This window comes from Lathamus discolor, chromosome 16, assembly GCF_037157495.1.
Source record: "Lathamus discolor isolate bLatDis1 chromosome 16, bLatDis1.hap1, whole genome shotgun sequence".
NCBI lineage: Eukaryota > Metazoa > Chordata > Aves > Psittaciformes > Psittacidae > Lathamus > Lathamus discolor.
Window position 1 is genome coordinate 2,336,543 of NC_088899.1, and position 12,853 is coordinate 2,349,395.

General features: G+C 50.3%; 1 protein-coding gene across 12 annotated transcripts in view; it reads right to left on the minus strand.

Moving 5' to 3' along the window:
• The window catches only part of EIF4G3 (eukaryotic translation initiation factor 4 gamma 3), a 150,847-nt gene that overhangs the window by 11,148 nt on the left and 126,846 nt on the right, over positions 1-12,853 (minus strand). For 11 of the 12 annotated variants that reach the window (XM_065696197.1, XM_065696191.1, XM_065696190.1 and 8 more), the window contains 7 exons: positions 11,083-11,187; positions 8,955-9,087; positions 7,848-7,942; positions 5,573-5,666; positions 5,203-5,320; positions 3,845-4,068; positions 2,707-2,822 (listed from right to left, as the gene is read on the minus strand). In XM_065696197.1, the coding sequence (XP_065552269.1) occupies positions 2,707-2,822; positions 3,845-4,068; positions 5,203-5,320; positions 5,573-5,666; positions 7,848-7,942; positions 8,955-9,087; positions 11,083-11,187 (885 nt within the window). Of the gene's footprint in view, positions 1-2,706; positions 2,823-3,844; positions 4,089-5,202; positions 5,321-5,572; positions 5,667-7,847; positions 7,943-8,954; positions 9,088-11,082; positions 11,188-12,853 lie in introns of those variants that run through there. The other variant, XR_010616238.1, reaches the window with a different exon arrangement.

A 12,853-nucleotide genomic window follows, 5' to 3' on the forward strand; every position in this document is an offset into this window, starting at 1 on the left:
ACAATTACACTCCAGGGTAGTTTGGCTGCTCAGGTCAAGGACAGGAACTGTCTTCAGGATGCTACCAAAACACCTGGTATTTCACCAACTATCACGCCAAGGCAAAAAGGGGCCATCAGGTGAGGTTCTGTACTGATCCGTTTGATACAGAAATGCCTGTGTACAAACCCACTTCGCATAAAGAAGCAGAGAATAGGTGCAGAGCACCTGGAGGAAAATTTACCCTGTCTAAAGCTTCTACTTTCTGGCATGTACCTTTTGTAACCTAAGCAAATTAAACACTTCAACAGAGACTTTCAGAGGAGCATCAATGTCACACTGAGACATCTCCACTGTCATCAGCAAAGATTCTCCACTGACCTTCTAGGCTCTGCCCAATGGATGTTAATACGCTTCCCAAAGACATCTGCTCTTTGTCTTAGGTTATGCCTTTAGTTATCAAGAACTAGCAGCCCCAGATGCATTTCTGCAGGCCCTAAGAGGCTTTTTCTGCATGTCACAAGCCCAGCAGTCCTGGACCATGTGCTCCTATCAGAGCTCTTCCCTCAGATGTGCCTGGTGGATCCTGGTGTCTCCAGGACAGAAGTGAATGTGCTGCTGGGTGACCCTGCTGTCACCAGGCACTGGCAGACAGCTCAGTGGGTTTAGAGACAGCTAACAGAATGCTAAACTCCTGAGAAACAGCCATTCCTCTGTGATGAACAACACCAATACACCCATTTATGGCCTTATTAATGTGAGCATAAGCTGAATTAGCCAGAACCTTTGTCGCAGGCTGCGTTTGAAGCATGTTAAGCATTTACAGTTACCATGTAACCCCCTAATGCAAACAAGCCACCTCAATCTGATGTACCTTTTTCAAGCAGACATCACTTGTCTAATACAATTTACCTCGATTCCCAGCCAGCCATAAAAATATGTCATTGTATTTGCAAGTGGAGGAAGCAAAGCAGCCCCTTTGCCCTGGATACAGAATCTCAGACCAGACTGGTTTGTGTTCATCCAGCTCCCACCCGTGCCATGGGCAGGGACCCCTTCCACTGGAGCAGCTTGCTCCAAGCCCCTGTGTCCAACCTGGCCTTGAGCACTGCCAGGGATGGGGCAGCCACAGCTTCTCTGGGCACCCTGTGCCAGCGCCTCAGCACCCTCACAGGGAAGAGCTTCTGCCTTATCTCCAACCTGAACTTGCCCTGTTTAAGTCTGAACCCATCACCCCTTGTCCTATCTCTGCAGTCCCTCTCTGGCATCCTTGTAGACCCCCTTCAGATACATCCAAGGGTCAGGCCTTAAAGTCCACCACTAAACCATAAAGGACCAGGAGCAACTTTGCCAACAGCCTCGCCTCCTCCTGCCCGAGCTGCCAGCCCAGCACACTGCAGGACACTGCGAGTCGAAGCGTGGATTTTTGCCTCTCCAAACCAGGATTTAATTATTTCTCCTGAAAATTAGATGTGAACCCAACCCATAAGAATATTCCTTTCTCCTATTTTAACTGGCAGCCCTCTGAAGTGGAAGCAGCAACTCTGCTCGAATGGTGCCAAAGCAGAACTCCCCAGTGCTGCTGTTGCAAACTTGGCAGGTTTCTAAATTCATTTCAGCACAAGATCAAACCAATCAGCTCTGCAGCCAACGTAACCTCTTGCAAAGCCCCTGGACAAGCTCAAATCCATTTACAGGGGAACCAACATTTCAACCTGTATCGGAGATGCTGACAACTGCTCAGGAATTTTCAATGTTTATTAAAAATACTCCGGAGTGGTTTGTTCAATATTCAGCATCGCTTTATCTGCCTCCAGACCAGAGCAGCACATGCTCTGATAACTGAAGGAAAACCTCCGTTTATGTTCCCACTAGCTTTCCTGCTTCCAAAATTGCTGTTATTATGGAGCTGCTCAGTGATTCATGACAGATACACATTCATCTTGCGACTTAGCACACACAAACGGGGCTATTTTTCCTGTTACCAGGCAGGGCAGGAAACAAGTCTGGGAGACAACTGTCCTAAAAACACTCACGGAGCTGCTGCTGCTGCTGCCTGACCCCATCGTTTCTGTGAGATCTGTGTGAGCTGGGTGCTTACAAAGGAACTGTTCTGGGAGAGAATCACGGAATCCCAGACTGGTTTGGGTTGGAAGGGACCTTGAAGCTCACCCACTTCCAACCCCTGACACAGGCAGGGACACCTTCCCCTAGAGCAGCTTGCTCCAAGCCCCTGTGTCCAACCTGGCCTTGAGCACTGCCAGGGATGGGGCAGCCACAGCTTCTCTGGGCACCCTGTGCCAGCGCCTCAGCACCCTCACAGGGAAGAGCTTCTGCCTAAGAGCTCAGCTCAGTCTCCCCTCGGGCAGGTTCAAGCCATTCCCCTTGGCCTGTCCCTGCAGGCCCTTGTCCCAAGCCCCTCTCCAGGTTCCCTGCAGCCCCTTCAGGCACTGGAGCTGCTCTCAGGTCTCCCCTTCAGGAGCCTTCTCTTGTCCAGGCTGCCCCAGCCCAGCTCTCTCAGCCTGGCTTCAGAGCAGAGCTGCTCCGGCCCTTGCAGCATCTCCATGGCCTCCTCTGGCCTTGCTCCAGCAGCTCCAGGTCCCTCTTGTGCTGCTGCCCCAGAGCTGGATCAGGGCTGCAGGGGGGGTCTCCCCAGAGCGCAGCAGCGGGGGAAACATACCCTGGTCCCACAGACCTTTCTGTAAGTGAGGTTTTCATTTTGCTTACCTTGAAATCATTAATATGCAAGAACTCATCAATGATAGATTTGCATTTTCTCTCTATTTCCTCTTCTGATAGCGAAGGCTTTTCTTGTGCTGGAGCTGGGGGAGCTTCTGGCTTGGCTGGTAGAAATAGAAGACAAAAAATGTAAGAAACCATATATGGAAAAGGAAAATCAGCATCATTTTGAGACAACATCCTGTAAAGTCACCAGAGCAAAGGGTGTTCTCTATCCTGTCATCAAGCACAGCTCACTTCTTTCTTGGTTACATATTCCCCTGTATGAACTGTCAGTATTTCTGTAAATCAACCATGTCACAATGACACAGCAGCAGGGACACAGGTTACAACACTCTCAATGCTGCGGCGCAGTGTTTGTTAGTACTTGCAGCTGTGTGGCTCCAATGAATCCTAAGGATGAGCTGATAAGAGGAGATGATGGCAAGGCCCGTGTGAATCAGTTGTGTTACAAACCTCTGCGAGGCAGATCAGAGCGACTGCAGCCTGACCACACATCGCTGCGGCCAAAAAAAACATGGAATCATGAGGCTGGAAAAGACCTTCAAGCTCATCCAGTCCAACCCTTACCCCAGCACTGCCAAGGCCACCACTAACCCATGGCATTGAGGCCTCGTCTCCATGGTGTGTGAACACTCGCAGGGCCGGTGCCTGCAGCCCTGCCCTGGGCAGCCTGTTCCAGTGCCTGAGCACCCTCTGGGGCAGGAATTGTTCCTCAGCTCCATCTAAACCTGCCCTGGTGCAGCCACAGAATTCAAGGAGCAGCCTCACCAGTGCCCGGTACAGGGAGACAATCACTGCCCTAACCCTGCTGCCACACTGGTGCTGATACAGGCCAGGATGCTGGGGGCTTCCTGGGTACAAGCTGCTCACGTTCAATCAGCACCCCCAGGTCCTTTTCCACAAGCAGTTTCCAGCCGCTCTTCCCCAAGCCTGGAGTGCTGCTGGGCCTTGTTGTGGCCCAAGTGCAGGACCCGGCACTGAGCCTTGTTGAACGTCATCCCACTGGCCCAGCCCATCAATAACATTCACACCACGGCACAAAACTGTCACTTTTTCTTATAGATTTTCCCTTAGGCCTTTTCACACAGTCAGCAAGATTCCCTGAGCCCGGAACAGCACTTACCAGATTCCTTGGCTTTGCTCCTCTCTGCCTCTGTGCTGTTTCTATCCATCTCCATGCCCCCTGTCAACTGCTTCACTGTCTCCAGCATCTCCCTCCGCTGCTCCTCCTGTGCCTGATTGTCGAGCAGCAGCTCTTTACTGCTGCTGCCCCGCAGGAAGGTGTTGGGACGGGAGAGGGAAGGCGGCAGAGGTTTGTCATTCTTCTCCCTGCCCGTGCTCCCGCGACTGCGGAACAAAAACCACGTCTGCTTAAAGGTTGTGGTATGAGTAACCCCTGCTCACAGCACTGGGAGGCTGGACAAGATACCGGGGAGCTTCACAGAACTGCACCTGAACCCAGCAGGATTCTTGTCTCAATGCTTTACAGGTGTAGATACACAGAATAGAGCCCAAATAAACTCAGGTCTCAGACAGGGACAAACACAAACACCCACAGAGAGGACAGGCAGAGCCCAGAGAACACATGGAAAAGCAACAACATCCTTACAGCACCCCTCTGATATGTGGAGTGGGGGATTTTATAACATTGGTTTACTATCAGATGGTGTGAGTGGTGTGGGCTTTGCCCAGTCATTGAAAACCAGCTTCCAAATAGTGAAGGCTATCAGCAGCAGAACACAAGGATCTGTCCTACAAATCACTGTGTTAATGAGTAAGATGGGCAAAACAATTCCAGAATGGAATAATTTCCAGCTGAGTTGGAGTTTTAGGTGGAATAGGAGGGAAAACATCAGAGACACCAACCCAAGAAAACAGCCCAGCAGCTTGTGTGCACTGGGAGGACAAAGACATTGTAAATGAACTGTGTCTAGAGCCAATACATTATTGAGGGTTAATACATGTTTCATGCTCCAGGCTGGAGCAGGCGCAGCCCTGATGGGATGGGGTGTGAGAGCCCTGCATGATGTGGGAGCACGGGCAGGTTTGGTAACAGCAATTGGGAAAGGTCAGATGCAGGCAGAGCATTTTAGGAGCCCTCCTTAATTTCTGCAAGGTTTTAGGCATGTTTTTTTCCTTCTAAATAAACCTCCTGAGCTGGCTGAGCTGACCTGACACCTCTTTACTACACTGTGTTACCTGGAGGGTTTTTAACCTGTGATGAACTACCAATGAAGCCTTACATGAAGGGCGACCAAAAAGGGGAAACAAAAACATTCACTGTAATGGCTTTAAAAACTAATACTACCTGTCTCTCCTATAGCATGTTTCAACATAACTCAAAGTACAGTGGGAAGGGGAAAAGAAGCAGCTGTTCCTGGAAACTCAATGAAATTCTCTTCTTTCTGTGTGCTGGTAACTAGAGCAGCAAGAGAAAATGTAGACAGCAGAAGGGGAAGTCATTGCTGGGCTAACACTTACCTAGTTAAGGCCCTGCGAGAATCTAGTTCTGAAGATGGAGATGAGGCAGATACAGATGACACCGGAGGCTGCAGTGCAGAAAACCTGTTCAAACTCGTGGCACTTGGTCGTAAGGAGTCTGGGAGGTTGCAAAGACAACACAAAGAGCAATGACAAGGTCAGCAGCCGTTCACACCTTGGAATCACAACACCATTTAAGCAATAGCTGGTTTTGGAGTGATGGGGAGAGAACTGAAGAGAAAAGGCTGGTCCTGCCCTGCTTCCACCCCCTTGTCAGGCAGTCACACATAGAGATGAGCATTCCCACCCAAGTCCACCCCTGGCAGGGTGGCTGGTAGCACCAGGGAGGACGAGGGCCCATTGGACTCACCCATCTCGCTTGCCTTCGCTCCACCACTGCTGCCCTTTCCCCAGCTGCCCAGCTGGGCTTTAGGCACAAGCTGAATCTTCTCATCTATTGTGGGCTGTAAAGCACATCAAGACACCCCGTTACCAGGCTGAATGTACAACTGAACTATAAATGGGTACGGTTTTGGCAACAATCCCTGTCTTGTGAATACCAAAATACTTTAACACAGGTTTGGAATCAATCACAGAATCCCAGACTGGTTTGGCTTGGAAGGGACCTTAAAGCTCCTCCAGTTCCAACCCCTGCCATGGGCAGGGACAACTTCCACTGGAGCACCTTGCTCCAAGCCCCATCCAACCTGGCAATGAGAAGCACAGACCATGCTAAGTAGTCACAAATATCCTTCTGCTGAACACTTGCATTGGATTTCTCTCCCCCTTTGCAGTGCTGATGAGCTTAGGTTCTTTCCAGCACTGGCCATTCTACGGTTCTGTGATTTATCCCTTTCTGGTGTTCCGTGAAAGGCAGCATTGCAGCACATCCCATCAGTGTGTGGTAAAATATAACCAAAAAAGGTTCTTCAGATCTTCCAATGTAGACAAAGAAAGAGCAGAAGGAATGAAACTTAAAGGACTTAAATGAACAGGCCATGTGTCATACCCCAAGGGTTGTTGGCTCAGTGCTACGAGCATCTTCCAAGCAGATGAAAGGGCAAGCATTAAACCTGGCCTCCCACTCTGCCACCCTCAAACTGGGTATAAGTTCTGTTACTGAGTTCCAGAGGGGGGAAATTTATTACCAAACTGTGAGTCACGTTGGGAGACCAAACCCTACCCAAAGACAGAGGACACAGACAACAAAGGGATCACAGCCTTTCCGCAGTGTCATTGGAAGGCATTCCCAGTGACCAGGAGCTTCTTTTTATTGGGAAGTCTGAAGTCCAGTAAGGAGGAAAAAGCACAGGACATCAGTACTGGGAAGATGTTCAGTTTGATGGTGACAAATTAAATGGTTCTGTCTGCTCCACCACCAGCCACAGCTCTGGGGACAATCTAAACAGTGACAAACAGAATTCAGAGGGTGAAGAATGACAACAGGCTGCAGAACGTGGAGGGAAAATAGTGTCCAACAGGAAGAGAACATTGATTTTACAATGCTCTACAGGTGAATGTATTGACAAGGAGGTTGTGACCCCACAGATCCCTTTGTATGAGTTTCCTTCTCTGACAACCCAACTGCTGTGGAGCTAGCCCTGCTTGTACTGAGCTGTACTAAAAGGAGCAGAAGAGCTTCGCCCAGATGAGCTGTAAGCCCTGATAGAAGCAGCCTGAATCCCTCCTGCTAATTCAGTTTTGGAGCTGGTTTTATGACTCTCACAAGGAACAGAGGTTGACCTGCAGAAGGGCTGGAGCCTGTCATGGTTCTGCTTTACAGCTCTCCAAGCATCCAGGCACTGAGAGTAAAACTCAGGGAGAGTGACATTAATTGGAAGAGGGAATGCCTAGGAATCACCCTGATTTGTGGCAAGGCCTGAGTTCTTGGCGAGAACAGCCAAAGCTGCTCTGATGCTCATCAAAAAAAAGGCATCTCCAAGCTTGCCTGACCTGCAGCCTGAAATAAAGGTTCCCAAAGTACCTTTCTGACGGTAAAAACACTGGGAGATGCTCGTCTGGAGGATGGGTGTGAAGTTTTATCACATACTGTGGGTTGCAACTGCGCCACGCACAAGTCCAGGAACACCATAAAAGCGGACACAGCTCTTCTTGTACTGCTTGAACCTGTCAAGCCTGGAGCACTGCCACTGGTGACACGTCAGGAACATCGTGTGTTCAGGCTGAATGTGGCACCCTCATTTTGCTAAGTAGCAGTGGCAGAATAGAGCCTTGAGAACTTGAGACAGCAAAGGGTTTCTGCCACACAGGTGTTTGAGACCCCTCCTGCATCAGCCATTTGATGTGCTGCACCATCACACATAATACCCCAAACTCATGTTCTCTTTAATCATTTAATAAACCACAGATTGACCAACGAAGAGAACTTCTGGGTCACCAAAAGTATGCCAAGAACCTGAGAAGAAGTGTGTGTGTACTGCTTTCCCTCACAGCAAACACTCAGAAGATAACACTCTTCCTCTGTGCTTTATTTAGGCACAGTATTAACTCCAGAGATATAAAACATCCTCAAAACCCAGTTCTGACCTGTGAACACCATGTCGGTCCTTTCTAGATAGACACACACAGTAAAGCAAAACCTTGACGTGTTTGTTGCTCTGAATGAGACTTGTGCTGGCACCTACCTTGGTGATTTTAAGGAACTTGGTGGGGTCCAGCACTCTGCTGTTCTTTGCCCCCTGCACAGTGTTCCAACCGCCTTCATCGACCCGCTGGACACCTGACAGATAACAAACACAACCACCCTGAGCTCATCCCTGCGGCTCCAGCAGTGTCCAGGAGGACAAGGGCCATTGCCTCCAGGTTCAGCAGGAGGAGGAGAAGGAGACGGCACCGTTCTGCTCAGCCCCAGCACAATTCTGTGCAGAAACCATGCCTTTTGGGAGTGTTTCTTTAGAGTAAGATGATGTAGCTGCCTTCTCTGACCTTGTTATTAGAAACCAGCTTTGACAGAAAAGACCTCACTGTTTTCAAGGGGTGGTTTTGCTTGTGATTCTTCCTGGTCAGGTTTCTCAGTGTCTCTTTCTGTGATCTGAATGTGGTTGCACGTGGTGCATTCACAAGCTCACCAAAGGAGCAGACCACAAGCCTTTGCTAACCCAACCCCAACCCCACTTGTTGCACAGGTTTCAGCAGCGCTGGGCTGGTGCAGACAGAATCCCTGAGGCAGTCCTGAGTTCCTCCCTTCTCCTGATGTCAGCGTTAGGGTAATTAAAGCCTAAACCCCCCCATTCCCCTGCAGGCAGCGCCAGCCTCGAGGGCTGGCAGCAATTTAAGGTAATACCACACCACTTTCTCCTGCTGAGTTAACAGCTCACAACTTTAACAGCTAAAGACAACAGGGTTACTCTAGGAATTAGATGCTATTCTCTTCAAACTGGATTCTACTGTATGCAAGAATGGATGGCAAACCTGGCTCCTGCCTCTTAACTTGTTGTAACAGATTCCTGGCAGCCTGACACCACATCAAACGTGGTCTGCACAAAGGAGAAACTTCAGCACTATTGGCTTGTGATTGTCTATTTTTTACCCAAGGGATGTGCCCCCTGGAAAACGCACACAGCCGGCCCATGGCAAGTCTGTTCCTTCCCCAGCCTCAGCCATAATCAGGCCTCAATTCCCTTCACTTTACATGCTAAGGAAAAGAAACCAGATTTGCTTCTGTTATGTGTCCTCTGTGGCCACTGAATGGGATATGAGTGAAAGGAGCAGCCAGCTTGGCTTGTACTTACCTGGTCTCCTCTTCTCTTTGGTCATGAGTTGTTGGACCTTCCTCTGCTCCTCCTGCTCTTCAATCTTGGCTTCTTTATGAATCTGCTCGATGGTCTTGGGGCCCTGGTCTGCTCTCCGGGACACCCAATTGCACTGGGGAAGAAGCAAACACGTGCTCAGAGATGCTTTCAGGGGAGCATCACGAACAAGGGGTTTTACACTGCCAACGAGGCATCACCCTCCCACCCCGTCACCTCCTGGACGGGCAGCTCATAAGGGACAGGGTTCACGCTGTGGATGTGGTTATCCCAGCACCACAGGTCAAAGCTATGTGCTCTGGTATGTACACTGTTGTATGTACACTGTGGTACGTACACTGTGGTATGTACACTGTGGTAGGTGTTTTGGTGGAGAGTGAAGGCTGCACTGAAGATCAGACTCTGCAGAGGCATGAATGAGTTCAGGATATTTTAACCCCCACCATCCTGCACATTCCCAGCCTTTCCATCTTTCTAGGATCAGAGGAAAGAGAAGGACCAGAGGGATACTGCTGTCACTCTCTATTACTGATACTATTCGCTGAAGCCCTTCCTTCAAGCCTGAGACAAAAAAAATGAAGCCCTGAAAATAAAGCAGCAAGAAGTGACTGCATTTTATCTGGAGATGGTGCTCTGCCACTCCTGGATCGTGATGGCTGAGACAGGATTCCTGCAGAGAGAGGTGGAGCTGTCTCCCCACAAAGCACTTCCTATGCTTCATGTGTCTACCTGACCATACGCTGCACAGATCCATCTATCCCCAGTTAACCTGACTGTTCCTTGATCTTGCTACAGCCTCATTACAGCTTTCGTGGTAACTACCTCTGTGCCCCCTGCAGTCAAAACGGTGACTTCAGCTTCCACAAAAGCCCAAACCAGCTTCAAAGCAGCTGCTTGAGGTACGAGTAAAACCCGTTCAGGGCTTGAGTCAAGCGCTGTCTTGTGGCTAAAGCTGCTGTCACGCCTACAGGGTGACATTACAGGTACGGGTCTGCAAAACCTGCACTCACATCCTCAACTGCGTGGTGCAGAGACACCCTCCATGGCACGAGACTCCAGCTTTAACACCTTGGCCATGTTCAAACCCATGGCTTGATGACAACATAGAATCATAGAATAGTTAGGGTTGGAAAGGACCATAAGATCATCCAGTTCCAATCCCCCTGCCATGGGCAGGGACACCTCACACTAAACCATCCCACACAAGGCTCTGTCCAACCTGGCCTTGAACACTGCCAGGGATGGAGCACTCACAACCTCCCTGAGCAACCCATTCCAGTGCCTCACCACCCTTACAGGAAAGAATTTCCTCCTTATCTCCAATCTAAACTTCCCCTGCTTAAGTTTTAACCCATTACCCCTTGTCCTATCACTACAGTCCCTAAACATGGACAAATCCCCATCTGCACTGGGGGTGCACTTGTCTACCCCACGGTATTATTGATTTATGTAGTTTAGTGTGGACCCAACCATTGTCACATCCTGACAGGGCAGATTCCGTTTGCTTCTGTCTGCACAATGCAGCCAGGAGACAACTAGCAGATGCCTGGCTGTGCCAGCAGTATAGGACCAGCTTCCAAGGAGATCCATACTGCCTTGGGGAAGAGCCCTCACTTTTCCAGCCACACCAACTACCCCCTCACTTGTGGGGGAAGCATCTGAGAGTGATTCAGTCCCATCAGCACAAGTGCTGGCAGGGAACAGCTACACCCAGAGCACATGGACTCGAAGGCAGCGAAGCAATGTGACTGACACAGAGAAGCACAAGGGATGCTGTGGGGGAAACCCACCCAAAATCTCTCCTGTGACAGGAGCTCAGGGGTGGTTGCTGCCACGGGGCTGCAGTGTGGGCGTGTGTCTAAAATGGAGCAGAACCAAAACACCCGGCACAAGCAGCTCACCCCTCTACCAACATTGGCCCTTGTTTAGGCAAAATAAGAGATTTTCTGTCTTTAATCAGCCAGACTTTTGGGATAAGGGGCACAGATCTCCCCCCCTTAACACCCCACTGCTGCTGTAAATACTGTAAATCCCTGCTCTTGCAGGAGAACTCTTCCAGCCTGGACATGACAAGGAACATGCTCTTTTACTTACTTGAGTTGGTACCTACCAGCCTAAGGTCTATCACATCCTGAAGCATGAACCGAATCCTTGAAGACGTTTTCCTCTCTTTCACAATCTTCTCCATCTGATTAAAATACTGGTCCATGCGAGGCTACACAAGAGAAACAGCAGCAGCAGCAGTGAGGCTTGGAAGAAAAGAGGAACACTCCCTCAGGTAGGGAGTGAGCAGGTTCTGCACTTCTGTGTCAGAAAAACACATCCGGGGACACAGCGCTGCTCCCTGGAGAAGTGAGGGCTGGGTCTTGTGTGCTCCCCCAGGTTGGATTTGAGTGTGCACAGTGCAGGATGTGCAAGAAACGAAGAACAAATCTGTGGGCACCTCCTTCATTTGGGACCTGCTTTCTCTGTGTATTTAATTACTCAAATAATCTACTCCCTCTGCATAGAATGATGGAATGATTTGGACTGGAAGGGACCTTAAAGCTCATCCAGCTCCAACCCCTGCCACGGGCAGGGACCCCTTCCACTGGAGCAGCTTGCTCCAAGCCCCTGTGTCCAACCTGGCCTTGAGCACTGCCAGGGATGGGGCAGCCACAGCTTCTCTGGGCACCCTGTGCCAGCGCCTCAGCACCCTCACAGGGAAGAGCTTCTGCCTAAGAGCTCAGCTCAGTCTCCCCTCGGGCAGGTTCAAGCCATTCCCCTTGGCCTGTCCCTACAGGCCTTTGTCCCAAGCCCCTCTCCAAGTTCCCTGCAGCCCCTTTAGGCACTGGAGCTGCTCTCAGGTCTCCCCTTCAGGAGCCTTCTCTTGTCCAGGCTGCCCCAGCCCAGCTCTCTCAGCCTGGCTCCAGAGCAGAGCTGCTCCAGCCCTCGCAGCATCTCCATGGCCTCCTCTGGCCTCGCTCCAGCAGCTCCAGGTCCCTCTTGTGCTGCTGCCCCAGAGCTGGAGCAGGGCTGCAGGGGGGGTCTCCCCAGAGCGCAGCAGAGGGGCAGGATCCCCTCCCTGAGCTGCTGCTCACGCTCTGGGGGTGCAGCCCAGCACAGGGGGGTTCTGGGCTCAAGCGCTCACTGAAGCTGGGCCATGGGGAGCTTTGTCCATGATGAACCTGCCATCCAACGTGGCTCTTCTCACAGTGCAGCTGATCGGATGTGCTGGGTACCTGCTGCTGAAAAGGGGAGTCCTGCTCTACCTCAGCCTGAGAAAAAGTGGCTCAGGAAACTAAAAGGCACGAAGCTAACTCTGCAGACATCATCCAACGCGCTGCCTCCCCGAACTGGCTCAGCTGGGGTCAGGCAGGAGAAGTTGCAGCAGGAGCTGCTCTCTACCAGGAGCCTGTTGAACAGGCTCAGCTCTAGTGCAAAATCCTACGAGCTCCGTCTCATCCAAGAAGTCACGATGTGATGGAACCCCAAAGGGTTCACATTAAGACATCAACTGGTATCCTTAGAGAAGCCTCCAGTAGGTCTAAATTTAACTTGCCAGGCTCCAAAAAGCCTTCTTCCCCCCAAATGGGGCTCCGGCTGTTTTAAATGAAGTTTCAGGGTGGTTTTATAAAGTGTTTCCCACTCCCTCACTAAAAGCAGCCAAACCCTTTCCCTTACACTTAAACCAGCAAGAAAAACCCTGTTAAAATTGGGTTCTGGCCTTGCCTTTGAAAAGTTTCAGCTCAAGAGCAAAAGTTTCCAAAGTTAGGAATGAGGGGGAAAATATTTAACATGGACTTTGTCCAGGAGCTTTAATCATAGTGCTCACTACCACTTCAGCTTCAATAAAGATGTGTAATAAAACATCTACCCCACTAATAGGATATAAATAACAG